Raw genomic sequence first — 17,645 nt, forward strand, 5'->3', positions numbered from 1 at the left:
AAAAGGAATTAAGAAACAATAAAACCTAGTAACAAGAAATTTCTTGCAGGGTTCATGTTACAGGTGTTCCCATATTTATGGTTGGTTTGCCCTCGCATCCCCAAAGAAGCTGTGTTGCAGGACATAGCTTGCTTTCCTTCATACAGGGTCAGTCCAGCTTCTCCTGTGCTTTCCTGCTAGCACCATCTTGTAAGGGATTTGAGCAGTGTTGAGCTGTGTGTGTATTTGTTGCCATACAGTACCTGGTATCGCAACCTAAATGATGTTGTCCTCCTTGCCCCCTGAGCCCCTTCCATGTGCCCTTACGTGATCTCTGTAACTGTTCTGCACAGAAGGATCATTAGGCGCACGGGGGACTGTTGCTGCAGGAAATCTGGACTGATCGTACGTGTCTGCCCAACCTCCTCTGTCCTCTCGTTCTTCAGTCCTACTTATCAGCCCTGTGTGTAACTCTTTTTCACATAAAATGTTTCACAAACTTGCATGGAATGGGTGAATGACATTTAAATAAGTGTCATTTCTTTCTAGGATCTGAGCCTGATTTCTTGCTGCATGCAGTAATGTTACACAGATGTCAGGTAACTGTCGCTGTGCAGCAATGCATGGAAAAGTTTTTGTTGTTTTAAATTACTGCAGCAGTGTAATACGGATGGATATGGGTGCACTCCATGTAGGACAATCTTTAATGCTGGAATGAAGACCTTGTTTGGTGACTTTTCAAAGCAGAGGGGTAATGCACTGAATGACAAGTTCAGGCTACTTAAAAGTTGTCCTTCAAAAAAGAAGTGAACAAGCCCACAGTTTCCTACTGACATTAAAAGTGCTGTTTCTAAATGGAAGATAGTGGGGTAGTAGGTATGGGGGTCCAAAGGAAAAAGTTTTTATAGGACAGTCACAGAGCAACTCTGAAACAAGAAAGCTAATGTTATGAAAATGCTTTTAACAAATTAATGTGGCAAGACCTGACTTTGTAGAGAACAATGAAGAAAAGAAAAATAGTGGTGAGGCAGATTTTGTTTTCAGGCAATAAGAAATGACCAGAAGTGCCAGAAAGCACATCATGTCTGCACAAGGAAGGTCGTAGAGAAGTAAGTTTGTATGCCCAAATGGAAAGCTACAATGAATTGATTCAAATGAATATACTTCTAAAATTGCTCTTATGAAACTCTTTTATCAAGCAGCTTAAAATCTGTCTGTGTGCAAGAAAGGGAGCCCTAAAATAGTATTTCAGGTAATAGGAAATCTTAAAAGAGGTGCAGGAAACCTGTAAAAATGGGAGTTAATTGATTATTTTGTACTAGTCCTCACTACACTCTCCTTGCAATTTTTTTTTTCCAGTCAGGTGTCTGAAGTGATTAGTAAAGGTTATCTAGTTCCAACCCCCTGCCATGGGCAGGGACACCTCCCACCAGACCAGGTTGCCCAAAGCCCCATCCAGCCTGGCCTTGAACACCTCCAGGGATGGGGCATCCACAGCTTCTCTGGGCAGCCTGTGCCAGGGCCTCACCATCCTCTGAGTGAAGAATTTCCTCCTTATACCTAATCTAAATCTCCACTCTTGTAGTTTAAAGCCATTCCCCCTTGTCCTACCACTGCTCCCTGACAGAGTCCCTCCCCAGCTTTCCTGTAGGCCCCCTTTAGGTACTGGAAGGCTGCTGTAAGGTCTCCCAGGAGCCTTCTCTTCTCTAGGCTGAATAACCCCAGCTCCCTCGGCCTGTCCTCACAGGAGAGGTGCTCCAGCCCTTCTCATCTTTATAGCCCTCTTCTGGACTTGCTCCTTGTGCTGAGGGCCCCAGAGGGGAACGTGGTGCTCCAGGTACATCTCATATCTACCCTTCCTGTAGGTGTGAAAAGGGCTGTTAAAAGCCCTGGATGTTTCTCCCAGCACTTAGTACCCATAAGGGCAGGGGAAATGAAAGATTTTTGAACCTTGGTGTGGAACGACCTCAGCATCAAAACCACTTTGGTCTGTGAGGGAACAATGCTCAGAGACGCCACCTGAGTATTTTGCTGCTGCAGCTCTCTGTGGAGTTTATATGCTTTTACGAGGCTCATATTTAAGGTGTAATCATTTCTGGAGACCGTTTTAAAGCCTCTTAAACCACCGGGGGGTTGAAATGCCTGGAGAACGACGGCTATGGGCTGCGGGGCGCTGTCTGGGGACGGGGCCGAGCGCTGTAACCCTAAAAACGGGTTTTAGCTTTTTGGGGGGCTTTTAGCGGGCGGCTGAGGGCAGCGGCGGCGCCGATACCGGACGGGGACGGTTCGGAGCCCTCAAAAAAGGCGGGAACCCGGGGGGGGGGGAGGGGTCGGCAGGGCTGCGCGCGGCGCTGGGGCGGGGCCTGCGTGCGCGGAGGGGTCTGGCGGCCGGTGAGTGGGTTAGGCCCGGCCGCGGTGCTGCGGCTCTGGGGGGCCGCGGTGCTCGTCCGCGCCCTTCCCCTCCGCCGTAATGGCTGGGGGGGGGGGGGCCGGGGTCGGTACTGCTTTGTGCGGCGGGGCTGCGCCTCCCGGGGGGGGGGCTGAGGGGGCGCGGGGCGGACGGCATGGGGGTGATATCCCCGGTGCCGTGCGGTAGTGGGGGGAAGGGGGGTGGAGCCGGTTTCCGTTCAGTTGTGCCCAGCGACAGGAGGAGAGGCACCAGGCACAAACTGAAGCCCAGGAGGTTCTGGCTCAATACGAGGGGACACTTCTGTACTGTGAGGTGACAGAGCTCTGGGACAGGCTGCCCAGAGAGGCTGTGGTCTCCTTCTCTGGAGATATTCAAAACCCACCTGGATGCTATCCTGCACAATGTGCTCTAGGTGATCCTGCTCGGCAGGAGGTTGGACTAGGTGATCTTCAGAGGTCCCTGCCAACCTCGGCCATTCTGTGAGAGAGGCTCCTTAGTCAGGAGCCGCACTTTAGCACCCACACGTAGGAGGGTAACCAGTTCTGCATCTAACCTGCTCTCTGTTTCCCAAAATCAGACGATCCTTGTGGAAAAGCAAGCAGATCGGGATGGGATGTATCACACTTCCCTTCTCCTTCCAGTGGCCACCCGGCCTTCAGCCCTTGCTTTTTGAATCCTGAGGGGTCTCTGTACAGAGCGACCCTCTGCACCCTGCACCTCTGAGCTCTCCAGTCTTGCCTCGAAGCACTGCCAAGCATTACCCTGTAGCGTACCCTGTGCAAGAGATTCTGCAGCTCTGGTGTGCCTTGTGCCGGGCAGCACCTTGCTGTCCTGGTGAACCTGGCTCTTGAGGCCACACTTGTTGCCTGCCAGTTCTTGCCTTGGAAAACACAGCAGTAGGTCAGTGCCCGCAATGTTCATGCCTCTTACGGTTACAGGCTCTGCCAGTCCCCTCTCAAGTTACTTATACTTACTCCCCTGCAGAAGCTATTCTAGTCTTTGGATGTCTTAAAACTCTTCTTGAGCCTTTTCTAGTTTCAGCGTTTACTCTGCTTGTTGAGATGAAGAGCCCAGAACTGCTGTTTAGTTTTGTTATGTATGGCCTGGTATCTTGGAGCTCTTGGCAGGTCCTTTTCAATTTCTTTGTAAATTCTGCTTAATCACATTAAATACCATTCCTACTCAGGCAGGAGACTTTGTGGTTATGATGTGTAATTCTCCAAAAACATCAAATCAATGTGTGGTAGCAGCAATTAAATGATAGATTTTTTTTAAGGAAAAATAGAATGTAACAGAAAACATCATAAAACCATACTGTAAGTGTGTAATCACCCTAATCTTAAATGTTGCCTACAATTCCAGTTCCCTCATCTCAAAGAAGGGGTGTATTAGAAGAGTTTAACAAGGATCAGCAAATGTATGGAAAAACTTGAGGAAAGGGGGATGACCTCCAGGTGTCTGTGAAATGGCATGTGGAGCAGCATGAGACGGAATAATGGGGCTCTGATGTCTGCTTTCTATTGCCATAAGGGACGTATCGCATCTCGTGAAGCCAGTAGCCATGTTCACAGCAAGAGGAGGCAGTTTTTCATAAAATGTGACTTAAAAGGGGGCATTATCGATTGAAGAACTTTATGTGAATTTAAGGAATACTGCACAAATGTCTTTTGGAGAACTACATTCACAGAACAAATCACTTCAGATGCTGAAATATCTTTAGTGGAAAACAGTTAAAGACTAGGAGGGTGTAGACTGGGGAAGTATCACCTGTACGTGCCTCAGTCTCACTCTGAGACAGCTGCTTTTGGCTACCTCCAAGATAGAATTACCACTATCTACCCTTGATCTGAACCGGTAGAGCTTTTCTTTTGAACCTTTTGCTGTGGTTGTAAATAAAAAGCTCTCCAGACTTGATCCTTCAAGTGGAGCCATTCTCAGATTTGTGGCAGGTGAGCTGCCTCTGCTTCACACATCCTTCGTGTGCCTCCTTCCCTCTTCTATGAAACACAAGAAAACTGCTTTACATTTGTGTGCAGGTTTGTCAGGTCTGCTTTTCTGATGTTTCCTGAATTGGCATTACCCTTCAGGGGCTGGATCGTTGTATGGCACCTGGGCCTCAAAACTCCACAGCTGACTGCAAGGAAGCAAGTGGCTGCTTGAGGCTAGAGAAGTTTTGGTCCGCATTAGGAAGACTACAAAACAGATGTACATATGTCCTAGCCTTTTTCAGTTTCTCCTGGCTAGGCCACGCTAGCTAAGCAAGGGGAATTTTTGTGTCCAAATTACTTTGGACTGATGTACTTGATACATTTTGTCCTGTCAGTCCTCCTGAAAGCGCATTTGGCAACACTCAGGTAACTTGTCAGACACTTGAGCAAAAGCTGAGCTCTCACTCAGCTGCTTCTTGGATTTAAAGAACATGAATAAATTTGCTATTTATTATATATTTAAAATAAACATGAATTTAAAGACATGAATAATTGTTTCCAGCAGGGGAGTTCCTTTCTCTGTCTGCGTTTTTACTGTGTTTGGGACAGGATCCCCCCCAAATCCACTTGTGATTTAGAGTTGCTGTTTGACAGACAGCCACTGGTCACTGGAGACCTGAGACTTGGGTCCTTGTGCATGTTAAGTGGCTGGGGATTGAAAAGGGTGCAGTAACTTCGTGTTTCTATGGTGATGAGGCCCAGCTCAGCCTTCTCAACATTTCAGCCCCCCTGGTCAGGACTTCTTGTTCACCCTCAGGCAGTGATTGCTCCTCCAGGAGCCCCTCGTGGCAGCGTAGCGTTGTCCAGGTTCCCTTGGTACGTGACACAAACACCACCGATGACCAGCTGTTTGTCTCAAATACTAACACGGGTGGCTTGGGAAAAATACTATTGTTTTACTCAGCTGCACATGTTCTTTTTGTAGATCTAACCTGCTCTAGAACAAAGTCTTTTCTGAAGTTGCATGTGCACTTACATTCTTGGTATGAGGTCTAAGGGGCTAACAGTGTCCTCCTCCTCCTCCTCCTTCCTCCCCTCGCAGCGATTAACAGGACCACTTTCCGCTTGTATTAATATTCCTTGACCTTGCAGTAGTCTTCCCTTCCCCCCTTCAGTGAAAGGGACATTTTATTACACCAAGATGACTTCTTCAGGGCACCATAAAAGAGTGAATACTGGAAACTGGCAGAGCAGTGTGCCTGTGTGTGTACCAAACAGCGCTTCTGTGTTCTGTGGATCGCTGGGGAGGCCTGGCCTAGTCAGGTAACTCTCTTCATTGGCAGAGAAATGGCAGCCAGCCACCTGTGGTGTAGTCTGTAGGTAAAAGATCTGACGAAGCCGTTCCTTGCTTTAAGAGAGTTTTCTGAGGTGGCTTTGTAACATATGTCCCACCTCGTGCTTGCCTTCCCCTGCAGAAGTGGCACGTCCCTCAGTGCTGTGGATCTGGAAGCATCCAGCTGCATTTTCTGTAGTTACGGGGTGAGCAATGGTACACAGGCACGTGGCCTCACCTTGCCTCAGCGAACCCGATGACTGCATTTCCATGCTTCTGTGCGTAGGGGCACGGTTACATTTGCACATAGCAGCTGCACTGTGCTCAAAGAACGCTGCTTTCCAGGCGACCACAGCTTCGTAGGTATGGATGGACCAAATGTACAGGGGTACAGGAAGACTGTGAAATACTGAAGGAATTTTTGAGTTAATTTTTCCATTCTAACAAGTTCTTTCTAACTTGTTATTTATTTTTTCTCTATTTTAGGACTTGGCTATATAAAATTAGAGTTTTCATACATGAGAGCTGGTGGTAAGCGGTGTTACATCATACAGTGTTCCTGTGTAGACAAGGCACTGGGGTCTTCAGTGCTACTGTTTTCACTTGCCTTTATTACCTTTCTTTTTTTGTTTTTCTCTTTTCTTTGAGGAGCTCTCACGCAGTAGTGCCAGCATTTCCTGGATGTTTGTCAGCTGGTCAGAGCCAGACTCAGCTGTGCACAGGGCAAGGGACTGAGGAGCCTGCAGGCACCTTCCCCCTTCATCCCACCCACAGCACTGTGCGAGCCATAGGTCATACGGTGCAGTTGTAGTCACTTTTCTCATTTGCTGGGTAGGTCTGCCCCTTTAGAGGCCGGTAGCATTCAAATCTATCCCATGAACGCAATCCTGCCTATTTATGCTCCCCTCTATCCACAGGTGCTTAACCCCTTTTTTTCCTGCTATCCTTTAGATGACATCTAACTTCACACCAAGTCTTACTTTTCCAGCCTCTTGGAGATCTTATTCCTTATTGTTTTGCTTTTTAATTAGGTGCAAATGCAGCCCTTTAGACTTAATAGTAAAGAAGACTAGGCACACTGCTAGTTTTAAACTTGGTATTCCTACTGATAGTGCTAGAGGTGCCGTGGGTTTCTCTGCTTCCTCCCATCCTCCCCAAAACTTTCAGGGTTGTTTTTGGACTTGGGAGCAGTGTACTTTCTGGGAGGGCTATAGGGAGGTTTCAAGTAGTACAACTTTCTACTCACTTAAAGCCAAAGGAATTTACAAGTCTTGTTCACATAAACTCACTTACTTTAATAGCTTTCTAATGTACTTCATGTGCAAGAAAATGTCTTCATGCTGATGACTTAAGTCAGTTATATGTAGAAAATGTACATATGTTCAGAAAAAGGTGTTGGTTTTTGACAATGTTCTTAATGGATGTACCTAATGATTTTTCTACCATATATTATGAGTTACCTTTCCTTGCATTCTCACAGTTAATTGCTGCTTGGTTCCTAAAGCTTTAATTTACAAACCAAAAGGAAGACCATGAAAAAGGAGCTAAAATATCATTTATAGAAAAAGGATGCCTGTGGTTGTATCCCTTTCCATCCACTGAAACAACAGATAATTGCTTCATCAGCAATTTTATCTGTGAGGATTTCATTTCACGGGCATAGATTTAATCCTTGCGAATGCCTGTATGGGTTCACTGAATGTAAAATCAAAAAGGTTTTGACTTAAGAACTGCAAATTTGCATCAGTTTTGGTTTCTCAGTGTCAAAGCCTAGACGTGTGCTTGCCTTAGGGATAACAGCAAACCAGATTACTGCATCTATGATACACTTAATAAAAAAGAAAGTCATAGAATCATCGAATCATGGAATCATTGGATCATTAAGGCTGGAAAAGACCTTCAAGATCAGCTGGTCGATGAAGGGTAGTTGTAAACTTGTAACATCTGTCCCAGCAAAAAGGGTTCTTGTACAGGGCCTAAAATGGATGTTAGCATTGCGCATTGTTAGAAACTCTATTCTGTGTTAACTTGTAGTAATTTTATTAGGAAACTATATTAAAAATATGAAATTTAATAATATAAATAATAATTTCAAAGCATTTGTGTTTCATTCACCGAGCAGTAGGAACAAACTGAGCTGTTTTGCCCTCTGGCTCCAAGATCCCCTCCTGCGCAAGGCCTTCAGGCTCCGAGGGATGGAGGGATGCCGGCACAGTGCTCGGCAGGAGCCAGAGCTTCTAGTGAGTAGCGATGGGTTATCCCACAGCAGCAGGCTAATGGCACTGTTTTTTCAGTCTGTAGGGAGAAACAGATTTAGGAAGTGTCCGGGAAGCACTGCAGGAGGGAGCAGGAGGGGAGGAGGCCGTGAGTTCTGGAGTCCTCCTTGTAATGACGAGAGCAGAGAGAGGAGCAAATGTAAGCAGCTGTACTTCAAATTAAGTCTTCTTAGCTTTCCACGTTACGTGTGGTTGAGGTGGCACGTGTTTCTGCGCGGCCTGCACCACACACAGCCTCTGCACGAAGGAAAGTGCACACCCATTCCGAGTCCTGCTGAAGTCCTTGGACACGTATGAATTCTTAGAACGGATGCAGAAAAAGCTGATTTCCTGAGAGAACAATCTTGGATTTCCAAGTTTTCTCCTGTGCTTTTCACATGCTTGATTTCTGCTGTTGTCACCTTCGCTCCACGAGGTGGCACCGTCTCTTCTGGGAAGGACACACAGGCCTGGGCTGCTGCCTGGTGGTACGCGGTCGAGGGGTGCAGGGGGTGCCCAGCTCTGAGATCCCTGCAAACGGCTGCTCTCGGCATCTAGTGCACGCCGTGCCCTTTGAGTACGAGCTGTGCCCGTGTTCTCACGCATAAAATACACAAATTGTCAGTCACGTAGTGCTACCTTAGGAAAACATCTTGAGCGACTTGTCTGCTGAAGGTTTCTGGCATTTGTGGTGTGAGAGGTGAAGCCAGGTGATGCTGATCCTAGAACAAGAGTTTACTTCTCTTTGAGTCAGAACTGCGTGCCTCTTCAACATGGCAAGAAATGATCAGTGGCTATCGTTATGTCTAGGAGGGGAGGGAATAATTTCTACAGTATTTGCAAAATCCACTATAGCCTTTTCCTGCAAGCTGAAATAAAAGTGGTGTATGGATGCAGGGTATAACAAACTGTAACGACAACATCCCTATAAGAATACAAGCCACATCTATGTCATATGGAAAGGGACCAGTTCCTGAATTCTCTCTGGAAAAGCTGTATGTTTTTCTCTTGTTCAGAGGTTTTCCCATTAGCTATTAGACTAAGCCTGCAAAGTCAGGAAATGTTGTTTTATCTTGGGAGAGTGGGTCATTATTAAAAGCTTCCACTATTGAAAACGGTTAATTATTTTTTTTTTCCTGTGGTTGATGTCTAGAAAAATGGATGATGATGATGATGACGTTCCCCAGCTTTCAGCCCATACGTTGGCTGCCCTCCAGGAGTTCTATTTGGAACAGCAGCAGAGGGAGGGCACGAAGACCTCCCAAGGGTTTAATCAATATTCTGTTGGCTCGATAGAAGAAAACTGGGTAAGAAACTGAACTTAGTGAATGAAGCACAGTTAGTGAGCGTTACAGAGGAACAGCCCTCACCAGGTTTCTTTTGTCAATAATTAATGAAATGAAACGGGGAACACTCAAGATGTTCCTAGAGTGGCAAAACTATTTATGGACAATAACACTGCAAGCTTATTTGCCTTAATATTAAATCAGGGTAATTACATGCACAGAAGGAATAAAGCTGCCAACTAAGAAGCCTCTATGCCTTCTGGAAACTTTTAACTCCAGCCTGGCATGTGAGGGTAGTGAAGATTCTTCCCTCGGTTTGAGGCAACACAGTGTAACGAGGCTGAATGTTCTTTCCTTTCACATCATATTTCTTTTTGTGTTTATTTTGTTGGTTTTCTGGGTGGCTGCCTTGTTGCATTTTTTCTTCTAACAGACTGACTTTGGATTTGTCTATGTATTCTTTTTTTTTTCCTGTTTCTTATATCTTCTGATTTAGTACTTTTATACTTTATTTCCTTCTATACTGTCATTTTTTGAGTCCTTTTTTCCTTTCCCACTGAAGTAACTCAATTTAAGAGTATATAAATACTGTACATCTGCATGGTTTGAACTAATCTTCTCAGTGATTTTGCATTACTTGGTTTTCCTGATACCATAGTAAGTGTTGTGGAAGCACACAGTGTAAGCTACCTGCTGTCTCTCATTGGTTTACAGAAGTAAAAAGACTCTCAGAAAAATTGTCACCTTTGTAGTTTGTGAACTGAGAAGTTGCTGTGGATTTTGTTTTTCTTCCAATAGGACTCACAACACCTAATTGTACATAGCACAGTCAGAAGGTTTGATGTTTATAATTGTGCGTTATTTTTCTCAGCAACTGAGCCAGTTTTGGTACAGCGATGAAACTGCATCATGCCTGGCTAATGAAGCGATTGTGGCAGCTGGAAAAGGTGGCAGGTAGGTTTTAATGTCTGTTTTGTAGATTTGTCACGCCTTTTCTATAATTATTTCATTTATGCAGGGAGAGCATGCAGTTTAATTCATTACTCTTTGTACCTCAGTGTTTGGTGGAGATGCGGCAGAAATGCCCATGCCATTATTTAGTTAGGTAATAGTTTATACTGAGCTTACAAATTAGTGTTTCATTGAATGCTGTAGCCTCTGCCTTGCAAAAATTGGTTATAAATCTTTTTTTTTTCTTTTTTTTTCGGAGAAATATAATGAGTTCCAGAGCGTATTAGTGACTTCTAATTCTTTTCTCTGTTTTTATACATTTCTGCAGAACGGATGGAAAAACTTGTTTTTCCTCCTATTTCTGTAAGGATTATTTTTCAATTTTAACTTAAATTTTCAATATATTTCCTTGTTGTAAATTAAGCTTTTCACTTTTAAGACCTTTTAAGGTCTCTGTGTGGCATGGAAGCTGAACATGTAAAGGCCTGAATACTTAAAACTCCATTCTTTGATTTTTACAAAGTAATTATTTCTTAGATTTGAGGAAGAATAGCTTGCATTTTCTGGGACAAAGGCTTAAAATCCCAAAGCAGCCCTGAGAACTTATGGAATTGTCTTTGCTGCAATTATTTCTTTGTTTGTTGCCTTTTAAAATCAGTTTTCTAAGTTGTTGTCTCTCTTTCAGGATAGCCTGTGTTAGTGCACCAAGCGTGTATCAGAAACTGAAGGAACAAGATGACAAAGATTTTTCAGTGGTTATTCTGGAGTACGACAGAAGGTTTTCTGTATATGGAGAAGAATTTATCTTCTATGATTACAACAACCCTTTGAACTTACCGGAAAACCTCCTGCCACACAGTTTTGACATTGTAATAGCAGATCCACCCTATCTGTCTGAGGAGTGTCTTCAAAAAACTGCAGAGACCATCAGATACTTAACAAAAGGAAAGATTCTGCTTTGCACAGGTATAATTAATAAAATATTTAGGTCACTGTTGAGCATCTTTCTTACCTCTCAAAAGACAAACTTACTGAAGTGAGAAAAATACTAACTCAGTAATACTAATTTATAAGTAATTCTAGGAAGACTGCATCCTGAAGGGGGTAATGTTTTACTGGAATACTTTAGTTCAACCTTTATTTTTCATTGAAGGGATGTGTATTTTAATAGTTAAGTCAGTAATTTTTTTCTTATGGCATTATGAGTTTTAGTAAATTTTTGAAGAATTGTAAAAACATTCTGCAACGTTCCAGATTTTTATTTATTTATTTATTTGTAAAGGGGCATTCTCTACAATTGTAGTGATTGAAATCTGGCTATGACAAACGTACATGCAACCTACCGTTAACATCTTTTTAAACTATGCAATGAGTTTGTGATTCCTCAGCATATCCGTAGCTGCAAGATTTCAGCTGCTTTATATTTGGAAAAACTAAGGTGAGCTAAGCAGAAAGAAGGACGAATAGGTTGGAACGGCCTTTGCGTAGTAAAGTGGGATGATTCTAGCTAAGCCTTGAAAACAAAAACACAAAAAAGACACTTTCTTTTTCTCATATCACTGGCTCCTTACTGGTAAATATAGAAATTGTAATGTGAATGAATATATGAGGACTCTCCACTGTGATTCAGGTAATTGGTTATTAGGCACTGAAATGCAGCAGGAGGAATTAAAACTCAGTGATCACAGCAGTAAAACTGGAAGACTTGCCAGCTGCATTTTTAGGCCCTTCTCCATGAAGATGCACTCGCTAGTTTTAAGAAGCTCCGAGTATCTACCTTAGACCTGGTGGTTCTTAAATCTGTAATCTTATTACAAGACATCTGAAAACATCCAAGTAATTTTTGCAAAAAACAAAAGACAAAACCCATATATGCATACAATTCTGGGCAGTCAACCAAGTAGGCAAAATAGAGAAAAATGTAAATAGTATGTGGACGTAGAAAGCCTACTTCTTTGTTTACTTGTAAATGGCAGTTATGCACAAGGATAGTTCTCAGGTTTTTTTTCCCTGAAATGGATAGGTGGTCCTTCAGTTTACAAAGTTTGACAAATACTGCTCAAGAAAGTGATTTCTCAGCGTGTAGCTATAAATATCACGCTGTGGTTTATTTAAATAGAGGAGTATATGTAATCTGTTTGCATTTCCCATGGCTCCCCACCATATTATTCTTTGGCATGTAGCAAGAAGATTGAGTTCAAATTTCTGTTTTTTATAAAGGGGGCACCGATCTTACCCTCTACCTATTTTTATGAAACTTTTATGACATTCATTTCCTTGGAGCTTCTTCAGTTCTTTCAGATTTAGATTTCCCAACAGCTTCAGTTGCCAAAGAGGGCTGAAGGTGTAGCTGCTTTAAGCCTTGCCCCCTCAAAAAAAGCTGTTTCTCTGCATACGCATTCATGAGGAGCTAATCCAAAAGGCCAAACATTCTGTTAACTGCGTTTCTCACCAAATACTAATTATTTTTGCTGCAGGTGCAATCATGGAGGAACAGGCAGCAAAGCATCTAGGTGTGAAGATATGCAAGTTTATTCCAAAACACTCTCGAAATTTAGCTAATGAATTTCGATGTTACGTGAACTATGCTTCTGGACTGGACTGATTCTCACAGGAAGATCTGTAACTTTTTCACTCAAGTTCCTTTGTATGTTTTTCTCAGTGACTCCACGTTTCTTCATGCTGAAACGTTCAGCTCCAGGGGATATTTTCTGGGCTAAATTTAATCAACACAGGGTGATAGTCTCTCTCGGTGTAAGCATTTGCAAATATTGTGTTTTTATCTTACCTGGTAGGTAAATGGGGACCAAACAATGTAGGTGCTGGGCAACAGGAACTTCTGTGTTAGAGTTTCATTCCAACCACAAGTTTCTTCCATTCAGGGACTTTTCAGTGACACCTCTGAAGTGATTTTAGCTGGTTGACTTGTAACACCACGCAAGTGCTTTCCTCACGGACATCAGAATTGTCATCTGCATCATAACTGATGACTTAGTAGCTAGTGGATGATTGAAAGAGCATGAATATTGGTCTCCTTTCACCTTGAGACATGTTTGTTCTCAACGTGTCATGTGTTTTCAGATTCATTGTCCAGCAGGCTGATATTTTTATAAAGGATAACTAAAGAGAAAGCAGGTCTCCTTCTGGGGAGGCCTCTCCAGTTGCTTTTAATAATCAGAACTACTTAAGAGCTGCCAAGTAAGATAAGACCTACTATCTGTTATTGTTCCCAGACTGGCTTTTTATAAAAATGTGGTGGTTGTTTCACCTTTTCTAGAGCTTTGTCACAAACCTAATCTTTCTTTTTGTAAAAGATAAGATCTACTTTGTCATCAATTATCACCATATAAACTTGTGTGTGTATGTGTGTTGTACTTGAAAAAAATAGTGTTTAACATCTCTTTGCAGAAGTGCAATGCATTTATTTTGTGATACAGAATAAACATAAGCAACAAAACCTGAACTTTTTATAAACAACCAAAAAAAATATCAAGTAGATCTTTTAATTTCCTAGCTAAGCTAATCTCCAAAGGTTGGTATAAACTTGATGTCTCCTTGAAAAAAGCACAATACAGATTTCCCCGTGAGAGAGAGCTTTACTTTCATTAGGGATCCTATACATTAGTCAGGTCAAATCACCCTAAAATATGAGGTAAGTAATAAAATGCCAGAAATTAACCCATGCTTGCACTAGTGCTTCAGACTGTGTTCATGGGTTCTCACTTTGTTACCCTTGCTGCTGGCTGAGATCCTGCTTCTGTAGTAATGTGACCTGCACATGTCCATTAACTCTTGAATCATAATGGCTCTGATTCAATGCAGTGCCTACATTTTAATTGATTTCACTACCAAGTTAACGATGATGTATGGGTATGTCATGTGTGTAGTTTCAAGAACAGACCTTTTTTTCCCAAATACCCATTTTTATCTTTGCCTCCTGCTCCACAGAGAGAAGCACAGTAGTAGAATATAAACATATTAGAAATTGCTGGATCTCACAAGGCCACTGAGGTATACCATAATGTATTGATAAACTCCTGTTATTTCTAACAGGCAAATTTAAATTTTATATACAAGGGTTTGGCTGTATTTCAAGCAATTTCAATCACAATAGACGATACATTAGAAAAACTTTCCTTTGGGATAGGAGAGATTTTCGATAACTGGGATTTTTTAAAGCTAATTTTCTCTAACTTCTTGACTACACTGCTGATACATTTTTGGGTGAAAGCTGATTCGTAAATTGCAAGGCGCTCAACAGTTTTTATCAGCTATAAATACACAGAACATATGTACTTGTCTTCTTGTCTTTCTGTACTATATTTATATATTGGGATCACGTAAAAGGCTAACAGAAATGCTGCATCTACAAAATGAAGCACCTAGAAGAAGTATTAAGAAATTTATTTTGTGGTGGAGATAAACCTAATTAAACTTTTGAGGCAAGAATTCTAATAATATAGAGATAGATCGTAGTCATGTTTCTGTGCATTTGTCCTATTTGGATGCAGATTTTCCCATCTGATAGTGTAATAGTAATGAGCAGAAATAACATAGATGTTATATAAACCTCTCGGAGCACTCAGAGAATCAAACTTCCTGAGTCGGACCCCAAGCTGGTTCATATATACCCTTCCAAGCCACTTTTGCTCTCCTCTCTGCTTTCAGAGACCCGTTCACTTCCTAAGTTTTCCCTCCTCACTTTTTTTGCCTGCGCCTCCCCCCTTTATAGTGTTCCTGAGTTTTGTGGTACCAGTTTTTTCTTTCGCAGGTGTTGGTTTCCATCAGGTGACGGGTAACAGATAACGTTAAGGAACGCGTAGAGGAAGAGTGCACAGGGGAAATGGAGAGCCGAGGCAGATCCAAGTCACTGCACGTCTGTGGCCGATACTGTCCTGCCATTCAAACCAGAAAGCATCCTTGCTGTCGAGCCCCCTAAAGCCAGAATTCCCCCTGAAAATTACTGCCCGCAGGTGACATCCAGCTGGGGTTATGAGCAGTGTTCCAGGAGCCCGAGCCATTGCTGTTATGTGGCCAGTTCCAAAATAAGAAAGCAAAACAGTGTTAAATGTGTAGGCATGGGAACAAATCACAACTGTAGGCTGGTTTGTGTTTGTTACCACAAATGTCTTACACACCAGGCAGATGGAAACAACGCAATGTGAAGCACCTTCTGAAACTTATTTTTAACTGCATAGAGGCTTCAGATGGGACAGGTACGGTACGGCTGCCAGAACTGACGATACTCTGCCCACCTAAATTAGAATGTGCTGTTTGAATACAAGCTTCACATATGTTGCTGCTTTGCTGCTAATGTCCTGCAGTTGTCTGCTTCCTTTTGCTAAATCTGCGTTGTTGGGCTCTCTACAACAGAATTGAAAGATAGTTTTGCCAGCTTCATCAGAGACCCATTACTTTTCTTAAAGACATACAACGTCGAGTTGTACCAAGAAAATCAGTTCACCAAGAACGTAACTGCTGCTTTCACACGTTGGTCAGGCCGCTTTGAAAAGAGGCACTGTGAAGACACGTGATTATGAAAATGAGGGAACATGTACAGTTTTGTAGATGCACTCAACAGAGCAGCCCGTTGTCCAACAGCTTCCCCCTTAGAAGGCTGGTGAGCTCGGGCAGCTGCCCAAGCAGAGCTTGACTGGTGGCATTCACACAGCCTTCGTCAGCGAGAGGACTTAAACTGGTTTTGTCCTTTCTGGGGAAGTAGCTGTGTTCCTGAGGCTGCAATTCACAAAAATCCGTAGTGAATTTGTACTTTGTGCCAGCTCTAAGACCTATTACGTAACAGCAAAATATCTCCCTTTTCTGTAACATGATTATAAAACAAAATCTTCAGTGTCAAGTAACGAGTGGCTGGCTTTACTCTGGATCTTTTAGGGACTGCCTTTCTCTTGGAGCAGCCTGTGGTGAAGTTTTCATTATGATGCCACTCTTCCAGAGGCATTTATGACTGCGGAAGCACGCTTTATTATGACACGCTGCAGCCGTGCGGCGGCAGGACATCTCAGCGCTGTGCAGGCGTGTGTGTCCATACAAAGGTGACACTCGGCGGAGGAAACCCGGCATCGTGCGCATGGGCTGACGGCTGCGGGTGGAGGAGTAGATTCCACAGCTGCCCGCATCTCCCCCGAGATGACAGGTGGAGCATTTTGAGAAATGCCATTGGATGAAATCCACGGTACTTTCATTAAGCTCTGATTTGCATTTCCCATTAAAATTGCTGATGCACTTACCTGGGTGTCGCACAGCTGGCCAGGCTCCATACAGCATGGCTGCCTTCCCCCCTCTGCCCATGCCACTGCACAGGGCAAGGGGAAGTACCGCTTGTAGCTGCTTCTCCACTTCACCTATTTTGCAGCCTCCTTAGAAAGAAGGGCTGCAAAACTAAGTGGTAGCTGATGCCACCCAGCAAAAATGCGTAGCTCTCCAGGTAGTTATGGTAAATCTGCTGCTTAATCCCGGAGAAATTAACAGGCGTTTATGCTTTCTGGGTGTGTGTAATAGCCTTTTTCCCTTTTCCCCTTGCTGCTGGTGATTTCGTGTTTACTTGCAGCTGCAGGCCACTGCCTGCTCACACGAACACCTCCATGCAATGACAGGCCTTTAAACCAAAGCTGGCATCTCAGGATTTCCTCAGCCTTCCTGCGTGATACGAATTTTCCAACGTATCTTAAGTGATACTACAGAGAAGAAAAGTTCTTTACTGAGGATATTGTTCCGTGTTTTGTGGCTCCTAATGTATTCCAGGGACAACCTCATTGAAGGAAAAGATTTTCCTGGCACAACAAAAAAATTCTCAAATCAGCCGCAGCTGCCAGATAGTTTCAGCTTTGAATTGTTTGCATTTATTGGGCCTGGAGCTGGCTCAATGAGGCATTTCATGTCTGCCTTGTGTCAACAGTTTGTGAGCCTTGAAGCAACTCCAATGAACTTCCCTCCCCCCATGCAAATTAAAGGCAAGGCTACAGCAGCTGTAACCGGAGGGCTAGAAGCTGGAAAATGTCACACCGCCGTTGAAGTCAACCTGATATAAATCCATGATGTGATGATATCTTAAAAAAAAAAAAAAAAAGGAAAAAAATCCAAACAAACGCAAACAGCATTTAATACTTGAACTTTTCCACATGAGTAACGTGGAGGGGAGGGGGGCTATAATGGAAGGGTGTTATGAAGGTTAACAAATGTTTGCATGGCTAATAGCTTTTGATGTGAAGTATTAAGAAACACTTGTTCACTAACAAATTATTATCAAACAGTTGCTCACGCTGAAACATAAACACAGCTTTTAAGAGACATCTAATGGGAGAGCTGGACCAGGAAGCAAATTGGCTCAGCCAAAGTGTTTGTCACAGAAGTGAATGGAGATTAAAAAAGGAAACCGGTTTCTAAGTGGAATAGCATGAAGGTGCCTGCGACCATAGGAAGCTTTCTGCACTTGTTGCATATGAAGAGAAGGAGGTCGCCAACATACATAATCTATTGATCCGT

General features: G+C 43.3%; 1 protein-coding gene across 3 annotated transcripts; it reads left to right on the top strand.

Moving 5' to 3' along the window:
- Positions 1-2,306: 2,306 nt before the first annotated feature.
- On the top strand, positions 2,307-13,505 carry EEF1AKMT1 (EEF1A lysine methyltransferase 1). 3 transcript variants are annotated; one of them, XM_050713043.1, is made up of 6 exons: positions 2,330-2,370; positions 7,945-8,065; positions 9,059-9,212; positions 10,063-10,145; positions 10,828-11,108; positions 12,620-13,505. In XM_050713043.1, exons 3-6 carry the CDS (start codon positions 9,063-9,065, stop codon positions 12,745-12,747), a joined length of 642 nt encoding a protein of 213 aa, XP_050569000.1. In that variant the 5' UTR covers positions 2,330-2,370; positions 7,945-8,065; positions 9,059-9,062; the 3' UTR covers positions 12,748-13,505. The 3 variants fall into 3 exon arrangements, with proteins under 3 accessions (XP_035398614.1, XP_050569000.1, XP_035398616.1); XM_035542721.2 differs by lacking the exon at positions 7,945-8,065 and having other exon boundaries at positions 2,307-2,370; XM_035542723.2 differs by lacking the exons at positions 2,330-2,370; positions 7,945-8,065 and adding an exon at positions 2,815-3,289.
- Positions 13,506-17,645: the final 4,140 nt, after the last annotated feature.

The sequence above is a fragment of the Cygnus atratus genome, chromosome 1, assembly GCF_013377495.2.
Source record: "Cygnus atratus isolate AKBS03 ecotype Queensland, Australia chromosome 1, CAtr_DNAZoo_HiC_assembly, whole genome shotgun sequence".
Lineage (NCBI taxonomy): Eukaryota > Metazoa > Chordata > Aves > Anseriformes > Anatidae > Cygnus > Cygnus atratus.